The 12,421-nt window shown below is 47.3% G+C and overlaps 1 protein-coding gene across 2 annotated transcripts in view; it reads left to right on the top strand.

The window, feature by feature from the left end:
• slc8a3 (solute carrier family 8 member 3) overlaps positions 1 to 11,755 on the top strand; it is a 408,213-nt gene extending 396,458 nt beyond the window's left edge. For both annotated transcript variants that reach the window (XM_080202059.1, XM_080202058.1), the window contains exons 7-8: positions 6,797 to 7,069; positions 11,379 to 11,755. In XM_080202059.1, the coding sequence (XP_080058185.1) occupies positions 6,797 to 7,069; positions 11,379 to 11,755 (650 nt within the window). The remainder of the gene's footprint in view (positions 1 to 6,796; positions 7,070 to 11,378) is intronic.
• Positions 11,756 to 12,421: the final 666 nt, after the last annotated feature.

The raw sequence follows: 12,421 nt of genomic DNA, 5'->3' as shown, positions 1-12,421 counted from the left end.
ATGCTTGTGTTTGATTATTTTTAGCACCAATCTTTTGGAAATCTCACTAATTGGGACAGAGTATCCGACTGGCTGCTAATGGTGCAAAACTGATAGAAATGAATAACTTTTCTCTTCCAGAGTCGGGTATTTTGAGACCAGTTCAGGCAGCCAAGGTTGTGCTAATTTGCCATGGAACTTAACTGGTCAGATACGAGGAGGCAGCCACTACATAATTGTGCTGTAACCAATCCATTCCAATGGGGAAAGCTCAGAAGAGGCCAGATTAGACAGTGCAAGGATTAGAGTGTACAGTTAGGGTAGAATGTAAACAGCTGTTCACCCCACGCTCTCACTGCAGTGGAATCAGAGAATTTGGTGGCCAGTCAAATCTCCGTTTGTTGCAACGGGGTGGGAAAATCCCGTTGGCACAAACGATGATAAGATTCTGACCTTAGACTCTGATTAATATTTGAGGAAAGCAGAGTGTGTGATGTATATATTTTTTAATGTTTATGGAGAATGGTATTGGATAATTATGGGCAGCACGGTGGCACAGTGGTCCGCACTGCTGCCTCACAGCGCCAGAGACCCAAGTTTAATTTCGGCCTCAGGTGACTGCCTGCGTGGAGTTTGCACGTTCTCCCCGTGCCTGCGTGGGTTTCCTCCGGGTGCTCTGGTTCACACACTCAGGATGTGGAGATGCCAGCGTTGGACTGGGATAAACACAATAAGAAGTCTGACAACACCAGGTTTAAGTCCAACCGATTTATTTGATAGTAAACTCACAAGCTTTCAAGGTTCCCCTCTTCGTCAGGTGAATGGAGAGTTCAAAAGCTCTGGCTAGAACTCTCCATTCACCTGACGAAGACGGGAACCTTGAAAGCTTGTGAGTTTACTATCAAATAAATCGGTTGGACTTAAACCTGGTGTTGTCAGACTTCTTACTGTGTTCACCCACTCAGTCCAGAGATGTATGGGTTAAATGGATTGGTTATATTAAATTGCTGCTTAGTGTCCAAAGATGTGTAGGTTAGATGGATTAGGGCAGAGGAGGGGACCTGTGTAAGATATTCTGTCAGAGAATATCTTACCCAAGCCCTGTCTCTGTAACTCTACACACCCATCCCATTAACCCTGTTGACACTGACCAATTTAGCATGGCCAATCCACCTAATCCTCACATCTTTGGACTGTGGGGAGAAACCGGAATACTCAGAGGAAGCCCACACAGACACAGGGAGAACGTGCAGACTCCACACAGACATTGACCCGAGGCTGGAAATGAACCCAGGTCCCTGGCACTGTGAGGCAGCAGTGCTAATCACTGCGCCACCGTACCACCCTAGATAGGGTGAGATAGGGCCTGGATGGAATTTTGGTCAGTGCAGGCTCGATGGGCTGAATGGCCTCCTTCTGCACTGTATGATCCTAACTACCTGAGTCAGACCACAATTATTGTAGATAAGACTCAGTGTACTAAACAACCATGAAGATAAACTCTCTTTTTTGACGCAAACCAGCTGAGCATCATGAAAATAATACACATGACGCCTCAGTACAGACTTGAAGGGCCAAATGGCCCCTTCTGCACTGTGGGGATCCTAAGTTTGAACGGTCAACATGCGAACTCCACACAGAATGTGACCCAAGGCCAGAATTGAACCCGGGTTCCTGACGCTGCGAGGCAGCAATGCTAACCATTGTACCACCATGCTCCCTTTCAGGTACCTAGTTTTATTCAGTGATGCACCTTACTTTTCTCACTGTTTCATTTATTTCCGACTATAGCTAGCCTCAGCTTCGACCATTGTAATGTAAGCTGAACAAGGCCTATATGCGATGGTTTGAGATTTGATTTGATTTAAGTTGATTTATTATTGTCACATGTATTAATATACAGTGAAAAGTATTGTTTCTCGCATGCTATACAGACAAAGCATACCATTCATAGAGAAGGAAAGGAGAGGATGCAGAATGTAGTGTTACAGACATAGCTAGGGTGTAGAGAAAGATCAACTTAATGCGAGGTAAGTCAATTCAGAAGTCTGACGGCAGCAGGGAAGAAGCTGTTCTTGAGTCAGTTGGTATGTGACCTCAGACTTTTGTATCTTTTTCCCAAAGGAAGAAGGTGGAACAGAGAATGTCCGGGGTGTGTGGAGTCCTTAATTATGCTGGCTGCTTTGTCAAGGCAGCGGGAACTGTAGACAGAGTCAATGGATGGGAGGTTGGTTTATGTGATGGACTGGGCTACATTCACGACCTTTTGTAGTTCCTTGCAGTCTTAAGCAGAGCAGGAGCCATACCAAGCTGTGATACAACCAGAAAGAATGCTTTCTGTGATACATCGGTAAAAGTTGGTGAAAGTCGTAGCTGACATGCCAAATTTCCTTTGTCTTCTGAGAAATCTGAAGGGTTTTGGGTAGAGGATAGTCAGTTAGGAACTGGGTGGCATGGTGCCACAGTGGTTAGCACTGCTGCCTCACAATGCCAGGGACCCGGGTTAGATTCCCAGCTTGGGTCACTGTCTGTATGGAATCTGCGTGTTCTCCCAGTATCTGCCTGGGTTTTCTCCAATTTCCTTCCACAGTCCAAAGATGTATGTGCAGGTCAGATGGATTGGCCAGGCTAAATTGCCCTTTAGTGTCAGGGGGTGTTGGCTAGGTTAAGTGCATGGGGTTAAGTCGTAGAATCCCTACAGTACAGAAGGAGGCCATTCAGCCTATCGAGTCTGCACTGACCACAATCCAACCCAAGCCCTATCTCTGTAACTCTACACACCCATCCCATTAACCCTGTTGACACTGACCAATTTAGCATGGCCAATCCACCTAATCCTCTCATCTTTGGACTGTGGGAAGAAACCGGAATACTCAGAGGAAGCCCACACAGACACAGGGAGAACATGCAGACTCCACACAGACATTGACCCGAGGCTGGAAATGAACCCAGGTCCCTGGCACTGTGAGGCAGCAGTGCTAATCACTGCGCCACCGTACCACCCTAGATAGGGTGAGATAGGGCCTGGATGGAATTTTGGTCAGTGCAGGCTCAATGGGCTGAATGGCCTCCTTCTGCACTGTATGATCCTAACAACCTGAGTCAGACCACAGTTATTGTAGATAAGACTCAGTGTACTAAACAACCATGAAGATAAACTCTCTTTTTTGACGCAAACCAGCTGAGCATCATGAAAATAATACACATGACACCTCAGATGGGAATCTTCCTGTGCCGTTTATTTGTTGCTCAGGCTAATACAACTTAAAGATCAGCTTTGGGTGACTGTATTCTGAAGAGTTTTTGTATCTCTGCCAGAGTTGTAAGTCAACACAGGAAAACTGTGTTGAGGATTCAGTTGATGGCTATCTGTCTCAGTGGCCCTGAACTGTGGTGCTATTGTTTGAATTCATAAATTAATTGCATCAGAAATCGCAGACTAGAGATAGGAAAGCGAGAAGAAACTCATTATCCCAGTCCTCAGATTCACTCTCATTGAAATTCCGGTGACCATGGATTTTTGGCCTTGGTGAGTGTGTAGCCCAGCTGATGGATGTTCCAGTTCTCATTAATATCCCCTTTTAGTACTTTATATAATATTTTTCATTTGAGTGGTGATGTTTGTCCTTGAGACAAATTTCCAAAAGAGCATTGCGAACTTCTCAGTTCCGAAGGGGCGACACAGTGGTACAATGGTTAGCGCTGCTTCCTCAGGGTTTGATTCCTGGCTTAGGTCACTGTGTAGAGTTTGCACATTCTCTCTGTGTCTGCGTGGGTTTCCTCTGGGTGCTCCCCCTCCAGTCCGAACGACGTGCTAGTTAGGTGCATTTTCTCGGCAAAGCAGCCAGCATAATTAAGGACCCCACGCACCCTGGACATTCTCGCTTCCACCTTCTTCCGTTGGGAAAAACTGGATGTTTGTAAATGTGGTACCAATCAATAATCTACACTTTTCGCTGCCTTAGAAATCAAGGACCCCACGCACCCCGGACATTCTCTCTTACACCTTCTTCCGTCGGAAAAAAGATACAAAAGTCTGAAATCACATACCGGCCGACTGTTTGGGTACACTGGGCAAAAATTTAGCATTTGATTTGATTTGATTTAAAATTTATTATTGTCACATATATTTGTATACAGTGAAAAGTATTGTTTCTTGCATGTTGTACAGACAAAGCATACCATTCATGAAGAAGGAAAGGAGACAGTGCAGAATGTAGTGTTAGTTACATTCTGCACTGTCCCATTTTCCTGCACTTGTCTCATATCCTTGAATGTTGTATTGCAAATGCTCGTCCAAGTACTTTTTAAAGGTTGTAAGGTTTACATCCTCCACTACCTTCCTAGGCAGCACATTCCAGATTCTCACCACCCACAGAGTGAATATTTTTTCCTCAAATCCCCTCTGAATCCCCTGCCCCTCACCCTAAAACTATGTCCCCTCGTGATTGACCCCTGAACCAAGGAGAACATCTGCTTCCTGTTCACCCTGTCCGTGCCTCTTATACATTTCACGAACCCCCCTCAGCCTTCTCTGCTCTAAGGAACACAATCCCAGTCTATCCAATCTTTCCTTATAGCTCAAATGCTCCAGCCCAGGCAACGTCCTAGTGAATCTCCTCTGCACCTTCCCCAGTGCAATCACATACTTCCTATAATGAGGTGGCCAGAACTGCACACAGTACTCCAGCTGTGGCCTAACCAATATTCTGTACAACTCCAACATTACCTCCTTTGTCTTTATGCCACAACTGGTAAAAGCAAGTGCCCCATATGCCTCCTTAACTACCCGATCCACTTACTGTACCACCTTGAGGAGTCTGTGAATGAGTACTCCAAGATCCATCTGTTCCTCTGAACTCCCTAATGTCCTGCCTCTCAATAAATACCCCCTTGCTTTGTTATTTCTTCCAAAGCACATCGCTTCTCACTTATCAGTGTTAAGTTTATTTATTAATCACAAGTGAGCTTACATTAACACTGCAATGAAGTTACTGTGAAAATCCCCCAGCCGCCATGCTCCGGCGCCTGTTCGGGTACACTGAGGGAGAATTTAGCGTGGCCAATTCATCTAACCTGCACATCTTTGGAGTGTGGGAGAAAACCAGGGCACCCGAAGGAAACCCACGCTGACATGGGAAGAACATGCAAACTCCACACAGACGGTGACCCAGGCCGGGAATCGAACTGGGTCCCTGACACTGTGAGGCGGCAGTGCTAATCACCGTGTCACCCCTGCTTTGCTACTGCTCTGCCCACTTGATCAACCTGTAACCTACAACCTATTTCTTCGCTATTAACCTCCCTAACAATCTTGGTGTAATCTGCAAATTTGCTTCACATTCTCCCCATATTTTCACCTTTCTCATTCATATATATAGCAAACAGTAAGGGACCCAGCACCGAACCTTGTGTTACACCAGTGGACACCGGGCTCTGGTCACTCAAACAGCCTTCCACCACCACACCGATCAGGTTTAGGGTGAACATCTACATGATGGTGACTGCACAGGTTGTGTTCAAACATTATGAGTGGGATTTTCCAGCCCTTCCCTTGTACTCAACACTGAAATGGACAAGATGATGCACTCTGGAAGAAATAACAAGACGGGGGGTATTTAATGAATGGCAGGACATTAGGAAGCTGAGAGGTGGACATGGATCTTGGGGTACTTATTCACAGATCCCTGAAGGTGGTACAGCAGGTGAATAGGGTAGTTAAGGAGGCATATGAGACACTTACTTTTATCAGTCATGACATAGATTGTAAGATCTTCAGGTCCCCTCCCCATCCCCTCTCCTGGCAGCAAGATGGAAAAACCAAAGCACTGTAAACATCGGCAGGACTGGAAGATCCACCTTCTGGAAGACAGGTCGCAGGGGGTGGAGGGGTGGGGGGATGTGGGATCCTCTCTATGGTTTGCTTCAGTTTAAAAGGCTTCATTTTAAGATATTTCTGCCTATGTAACTCACTATGGGGCAGCACGGTGGCACTGTGATCAGCACCGCTGCCTCACAGCACTAGGGACCAGGGTTCAATTCCTGGCTTGGGTCACGGCCTGTGCAAAGTCTGCACATTCTCCCCGTGTCTGCGTGGGTTTCCTGCGGGTGCTCCGGTTTCCTCCCACACTCCAAGGATGTGCGGATTAGGTGGATTGGTTGTGCTAAATTACCCCTTAGTGCCAGGGGAACTAGCTGGGGTAAATGCATAGGGATAGGGCCTGGGTGGGATTGTGGTCAATGCAAATTCAATGGGCTGAATGGCCTGCTTCTGCACTGTAGGATTCTATGGTTCTGTGCTAAACATTAAAGCTACCTTGGCCACATTTTAAAACTCATCCAGGAATTCTGGGATGAGCTCAGAAATTGACTGCATTTGAAAATGCGATATCAGCAGAAATGGTTCTTTTCATACACAAGCTTTTCATGGTCACACAGCTGTGAATTGTTTTTGAAAGTTACAGACACTGCTTGTACCTGGTAATTTCATAATACAGATAAAGAACTCATGCATTGTCAGTAACAATAATCTGTTTGGTTCAGTTGAGTTGAATCCTGTACGAGTTCAAAATCAAGTCTGTATCGGAACCAGTTTCCTGGAGCCTCTCGCTCCTTTCTCTCTCTCTCCAGTAAATCAGTATCATTGGCTTCTGTTAAGCTACTTTTTAAATGATGCTCAAGAAAACACTCTGGTTGTGCCTGTGTCTATCCTAAGAAGAGAACAGATCCTACAGGGGAGTTCACCTTGTGACCCTGCAAGGTTGGCCTATCTGGCTTACTATGATCTCTCTCTCTTTCTCTCTGATATGTCCACCAGGTGACGAGGAGGACGAAGACACGGGAGAGGAACGGCTGCCCTCCTGTTTCGACTACGTGATGCACTTTCTGACCGTCTTCTGGAAGGTTCTGTTTGCCTGCGTGCCTCCCACTGAATACTGGAATGGGTGGGCTTGCTTCATGACATCCATCATCATCATCGGTCTCCTAACAGCCGTCATTGGTGATCTGGCCTCTCACTTTGGCTGCACGATTGGCCTGAAGGATTCAGTCACAGCTGTGGTGTTTGTCGCCCTCGGCACTTCAATACCAGGTACGTGACAGTGAGAACCCCCCAGGAAAATGAACGCTACTTTCTGCTTATCTGATTACTTTTATTTGCGTTCTATTGAAATTGATGGAGAATATTCATGTTAACTTAAAACAGTTCTAACTCGGGAGAAAGAAAGTCATTTACTGATTAGTTTGCTTCTTTGGCTAGATGGAGAAACTTGGTTTGTTCTCCCTGGAACGATAGAGGTTGAGGGGAGGGTGGGGGGCGACCTGATAGAAGTCGCCAAGGTTATGAGGGGCACGGACAGAGTGGATAGTCAGAACCTTTTCCCCAGGATGAAAGGATCAATTACTAGGGGGCATAGGTCTAAGGTGCGAGGGGCAAGGTTTAAAGGCAAGAGGCAAGTTTTTTACACAGGGGATGATGGTTGTCTGGAACTCACTGCCAGGGAAGGTGATGGAAGCAGATACAATAGTGACTTTTAAGGGGCGCCTTGACAAATACTTGAATAGGATGGGTATAGAGGGATACGGTCCCTGGAAGGGTAGGGGGTTTTACTTCATTTGGGCAGCATGGTTGGTGCATGCTTGGATGGACGAAAGACCTGTTCCTGTGCTGTAATTTACTCTGTTCTTTGTTATCGGTGTCACAAGTAGGCTTACATTAATACTGCAGTGAAGTTACTATGAAAACCCGATAGTCGCCATGCTCCGGCACCTGTTCGGGCACACTGAAGAAAAATTAAGCATGGACAATGCACCTAACCTGCATATCTTGTGGACTGTGGGAAGAACCAGAGCACCCGGAGGAACCCCACACAGACATGGGGAGAACATGCAGACTCTGCACAGACAGTGACCCAAGCCGGGAATTGAATCCGGGTCCCTGGCACTGTGAGGCAGCAGTGTTAACCACTGTGTGCCACCACGCTGTCCTACATGTTGCCCTATTGAAATGTCTCCAAATGCTTTGGCTGTAACGATGTGCAGTGATAGTCGTAGAGGCGGCAGCCACTTTGCACTCGACAAGTGTCTACAGCAGCATCTTGGGCAGTACATGGGGCAGATGTTCCTCTGCTTTCCCACTGGGTTAGGCCTATCTTCCAGGCTCAAAGCAAGGGAAGGCGTTAGCAGAGTGTGGCTGCCTGAGGAACAGTGAACCTGATGTATATACAACACTAAAAATAAGTCACATCACCTTCTGATTGGAGTCTGCATTCACCCGGTGTACACATAGAACATAGAAGAGTACAGAACAGGAACAGGCCCTTCGGCCCACAATGTTGTACTGAACATGAAGCCAAATTAAACTAATTCCTTCTGCCTGCCTTTGGTCCATATCCCTCTATTCCTTACATGTTCATGTACTTATCTAAAAGCCCCTTAAACCCCCCTAATCGTATACCTGCCTCCATCACCACCCCTGGCAGCGCGTTCCAGACACATACCACTCTCTGTGTAAAAAACTTACCCCTCACATCTCCTTTGAACTTTCCCTGTCTGTCCTTATGTGCATACTCCTGGAATTAGATACTGGAAAAGGATTCTGACTGTCAACCCTATCTATGCCTCTCATGATCTTATAGACTTCTATCAGGCCTCCCCTCAGCCTCTGCCGCTCCAGAGAAAACAACCTTAGTTTGTCCAGCCTCTCCTTATAGCTCATACCGTCTTATCTAGACAGCATCATGGTAAACCTCTTCTACACCCTCTCCAAATCCTCCAATGTCTGAAATTATGTGACGGCATTGTTAAGTCTGAGACTAATTCCCACGTATATAACAAGCATAAGATGGAGACGGTGTGAATAGGCAGTTTTTAAAAAGTTTATTTGTGGGACGCGGTATCACTGGCTAGCCAGCTTTTATTGATGTGGAGTTGCTGGCATTGGACTGGGGTAAACACAGTAAGAAGTCTCACAACACCAGGTTAAAGCCCAACAGGTTTATTTGGTCGCAAAAGCCACAAGCTTTCGGAGTGCTGCTCCTTCATCAAGTGAGTGGGATTTCAGTTCATAAACAGGGCATATAAAGACACAAACTCAATTTACAAAATAATGGTTGCAATGCGAGTCTTTACAGGTAATCAAGTCTTAAAGGTACAGACAATATGAGTGGAGAGAGGCTTAAGCACAGGTTAAAGAGATGTGTATTGTCTCCAGCCAGCACAGTTAGTGAGATTTTGCAAGCCCAGGCAAGTTGTGGGGGTTACAGATGGTGTGACATGAACCCAAGATCCTGGTTGAGGCCATCCTCATGTGAGCATTCTCCAATGCGGCCTTCATGACTCGAGCAGAGCCGCTGAACAGAGACTGATAACCGAGTTCTGCACACATGAGGACGGCCTCAACTGGGGTCTTGGGTTTGTGTCACACTATCTGTAACCCCTCCGACTTGTCTGGGCTTGCAAAATCTCACTAACTGTCCTGTGGAGACAATACACATCTCTTTAACCTGTGCTTAAGCCTTTCTCCACTCATATTGTCTGTACCTTTAAGACATGATTACCTGTAAAGACTCGCATTCCAACCATTACTTTGTAAATTGAGGTTGTGTCTTTATATGCCCTGTTAGTGAACAGAAATCCCACTCACCTGATAAATAAGCAGCGCTCTGAAAGCTAGTGGCTTGTGCTACCAAATACACCTGTTGGACTTTAACCTGGTGTTGTGAGACTACTTACAGCATTTATTGTCCATCCCTAATTGCCCGAGGACAGTTGAGAGTCAACCACATTGCTGTGGCTCTGGAGTCGTGGGTTGATCAGACTGGGTAAGGACGGCAGATTTAGAACATAAGAACATAAGAAATAGGAGCAGGAGTAGGCCATCTAGCCCTTCGAGCCTGCCCCGCCATTCAATAAGATCATGGCTGATCTGTCGTGGCTCAGTTCCACATTCCCGCCCTCTCCCCATAAACCTTAATCCCCTCGCTTATCAAAAACCCATCAACCCGCGTCTTAAAAATATTTAGCGAGGCAGCCTCCACCACTTCAACGGGCAGAGAATTCCAGAGATTCACCACCCTTTGAGTGAAGAAGTTCCTCCTCAACTCCGTTCTAAACCGCCCCCCCCTTTATCTTGAGGCTGTGCCCCCTAGTCCTACTGTCCTTTCTGAGCGGGAAGAGTCTCTCCACCTCTATCCTATCCATCCCATTCATCATCTTATACGTCTCAATGAGATCTCCCCTCATTCTTCTAAACTCTAACGAGTACAAGCCTAGTTTATTTAGCCTCTCCTCATAGCTCAACCCCCTCAACTCCGGTATCAGCCTAGTAAACCCCCTCTACACTCCCTCCGAGGCCAAAATATCCTTGCGTAACTGCTGCGACCAAAACTGCACACAGTACTCCAGCTGCAGCCTCACCAATGCCCTATACAGCCGCAGCAAGACCTCCCTACTTTTATATTCAATCCCCCTCGCTATGAAGGCCAGCATCCCATTCGCCTTCCTGACCACCTGCTGCACCTGCAGGCTGGGTTTTTGCGACTCATGCACAAGGACCCGAGGTCCCTCTGCACCATCGCCTGCTGCAGTTTTTCGCCATGTAAGTAATAATCCTTCCCACCATTATTCCTACCAAAGTGGACCACCTCGCACTTGCCAACATTAAATTCCATTTGCCAGTTCCTGGCCCATTCGCCCAGCCTATCTAGATCCTTCTGCAGACTCTCCACACTCTCCGCACAATTTGCCGTTCCACCAATTTTGGTGTCATCAGCAAATTTTGACACCATACACTCGGTTCCCTCCTCCAGATCATCTATATAAATGGTAAATAGCTGAGGCCCCAGCACCGACCCCTGGGGCACCCCACTAGTCACCAACCGCCAATCCGAATAGCACCCATTGACCCCCACTCTCTGCCTCCTATTTGACAACCAATCCTCTATCCACGCTAACACCCTACCCCCAACCCCATGCCCCCTTACCTTCTGCAATAACTTTCCTTCCCTAAAGGACATTAATGAACCCGATGGGTTTTTCCGACAATCGGCAATGGTTTCATGGTCATCAGTAGATTTTTAATTCCAGGTATTTTTTATTGAATTCAAATTCCACCACCGGCTGTGGCGGGATTCGAACCCGGGTCCCCAGAACATTACCTGAGTTTCTCGATTAATAGTCTAGCGACAATACCATTAAGCCATCATCTCCCCTAAAGCAGTTAATTAATTTCCAAGTACTTTTTTCTGGGGGGGGAAGAGGGTGTTTTATTTCTGGCACTGCAGGAAATCATGATGTGGAGATGTTAACCTGGTGTTGTGAGACTTCTTACTGCAGGGAATGCCTTGGAAGTTCTTGCCTCGTGGTTGCGCTGACCCACTGCGCCTCCTGTTATTTTACAGATACTTTTGCCAGCAAGGTGGCCGCCGCCCAGGACCACTATGCCGACGCCTCCATCGGAAATGTCACCGGAAGCAACGCCGTCAACGTCTTCCTGGGCATCGGGTTGGCGTGGTCCGTCGCTGCCATCTACTGGGCATCCCAGGGCAAGGAGTTCCGGGTCGACGCCGGCACCTTGGCCTTTTCCGTCACCCTCTTCACCATCTTTGCTTTCATCAGCGTCAGCATCCTGCTGTACAGGAGGCGGCCGCATATCGGGGGCGAGCTCGGGGGTCCGTGGGGGCCCCGCGTTGTCACTGCCATGTTATTCGGGGGACTGTGGTTACTGTACATTCTGTTTTCTTGTTTGGAGGCCTACTGCTACATCAAGGGATTCTAAAGCAAAGGGGAACCACCCTCCCCCCCCACCCCACCCTGCTCCCGCTCCCCCCCACCCCTCGCCAACTCCGCTACCCCCAAAGAGACGCACCACTTGAATCTCTTCGAACACAAATGCAATACTTGCCAACAATATTCCACTCTTTAAGGGTTTAAAATAAAAGACATTGGAGATGGCCCCATTGAAAAGGGTGGCATCCTCCCTACAAATCAAACGAAGACACAAGACATTTTGTAGAGGGTGTTCTGTACCTTTGTCACTCACTCCTGAGCTTTCTTGCCTTACAGAAGGGTTTTTATTGGACTACAAAAGGGTGGTGGGGTGGGGGCTGGGGGGAACGGTGGGTGGGTGGGGGGAGGTATTGGGATGCTGTTGGGTTGTTTGAACTGAGTTGGATGAAGGTTTGTCTAGTTGAAGGGTCAATAGTGGGGGGGTGGGGGGGGGGGGAGCAGAAACGGCGTGGGGAACTGCCCTTCTGAAGCGGGAAAGGCCTTCAACTCGTTCAAAGCAATTCTCGTGTCCGGTCCTCGTCGCTGAGAGATAGGCCATCCCAGCAGAACAAAGACAATGTCTCGTCGAAGAACACTGCGTGGATGGCGATCGAAGGCTTGCCCCTTGCAGAGACTCCCTTTAATACGTGATGACGTGTCCTGTAAATTTTGAAAA

The sequence above is a fragment of the Carcharhinus amblyrhynchos genome, chromosome 14 (genome assembly GCF_965287045.1).
Source record: "Carcharhinus amblyrhynchos chromosome 14, sCarAmb.v2.hapA, whole genome shotgun sequence".
Lineage (NCBI taxonomy): Eukaryota > Metazoa > Chordata > Chondrichthyes > Carcharhiniformes > Carcharhinidae > Carcharhinus > Carcharhinus amblyrhynchos.
This window is presented reverse-complemented; position numbering and strand designations above follow the sequence as displayed.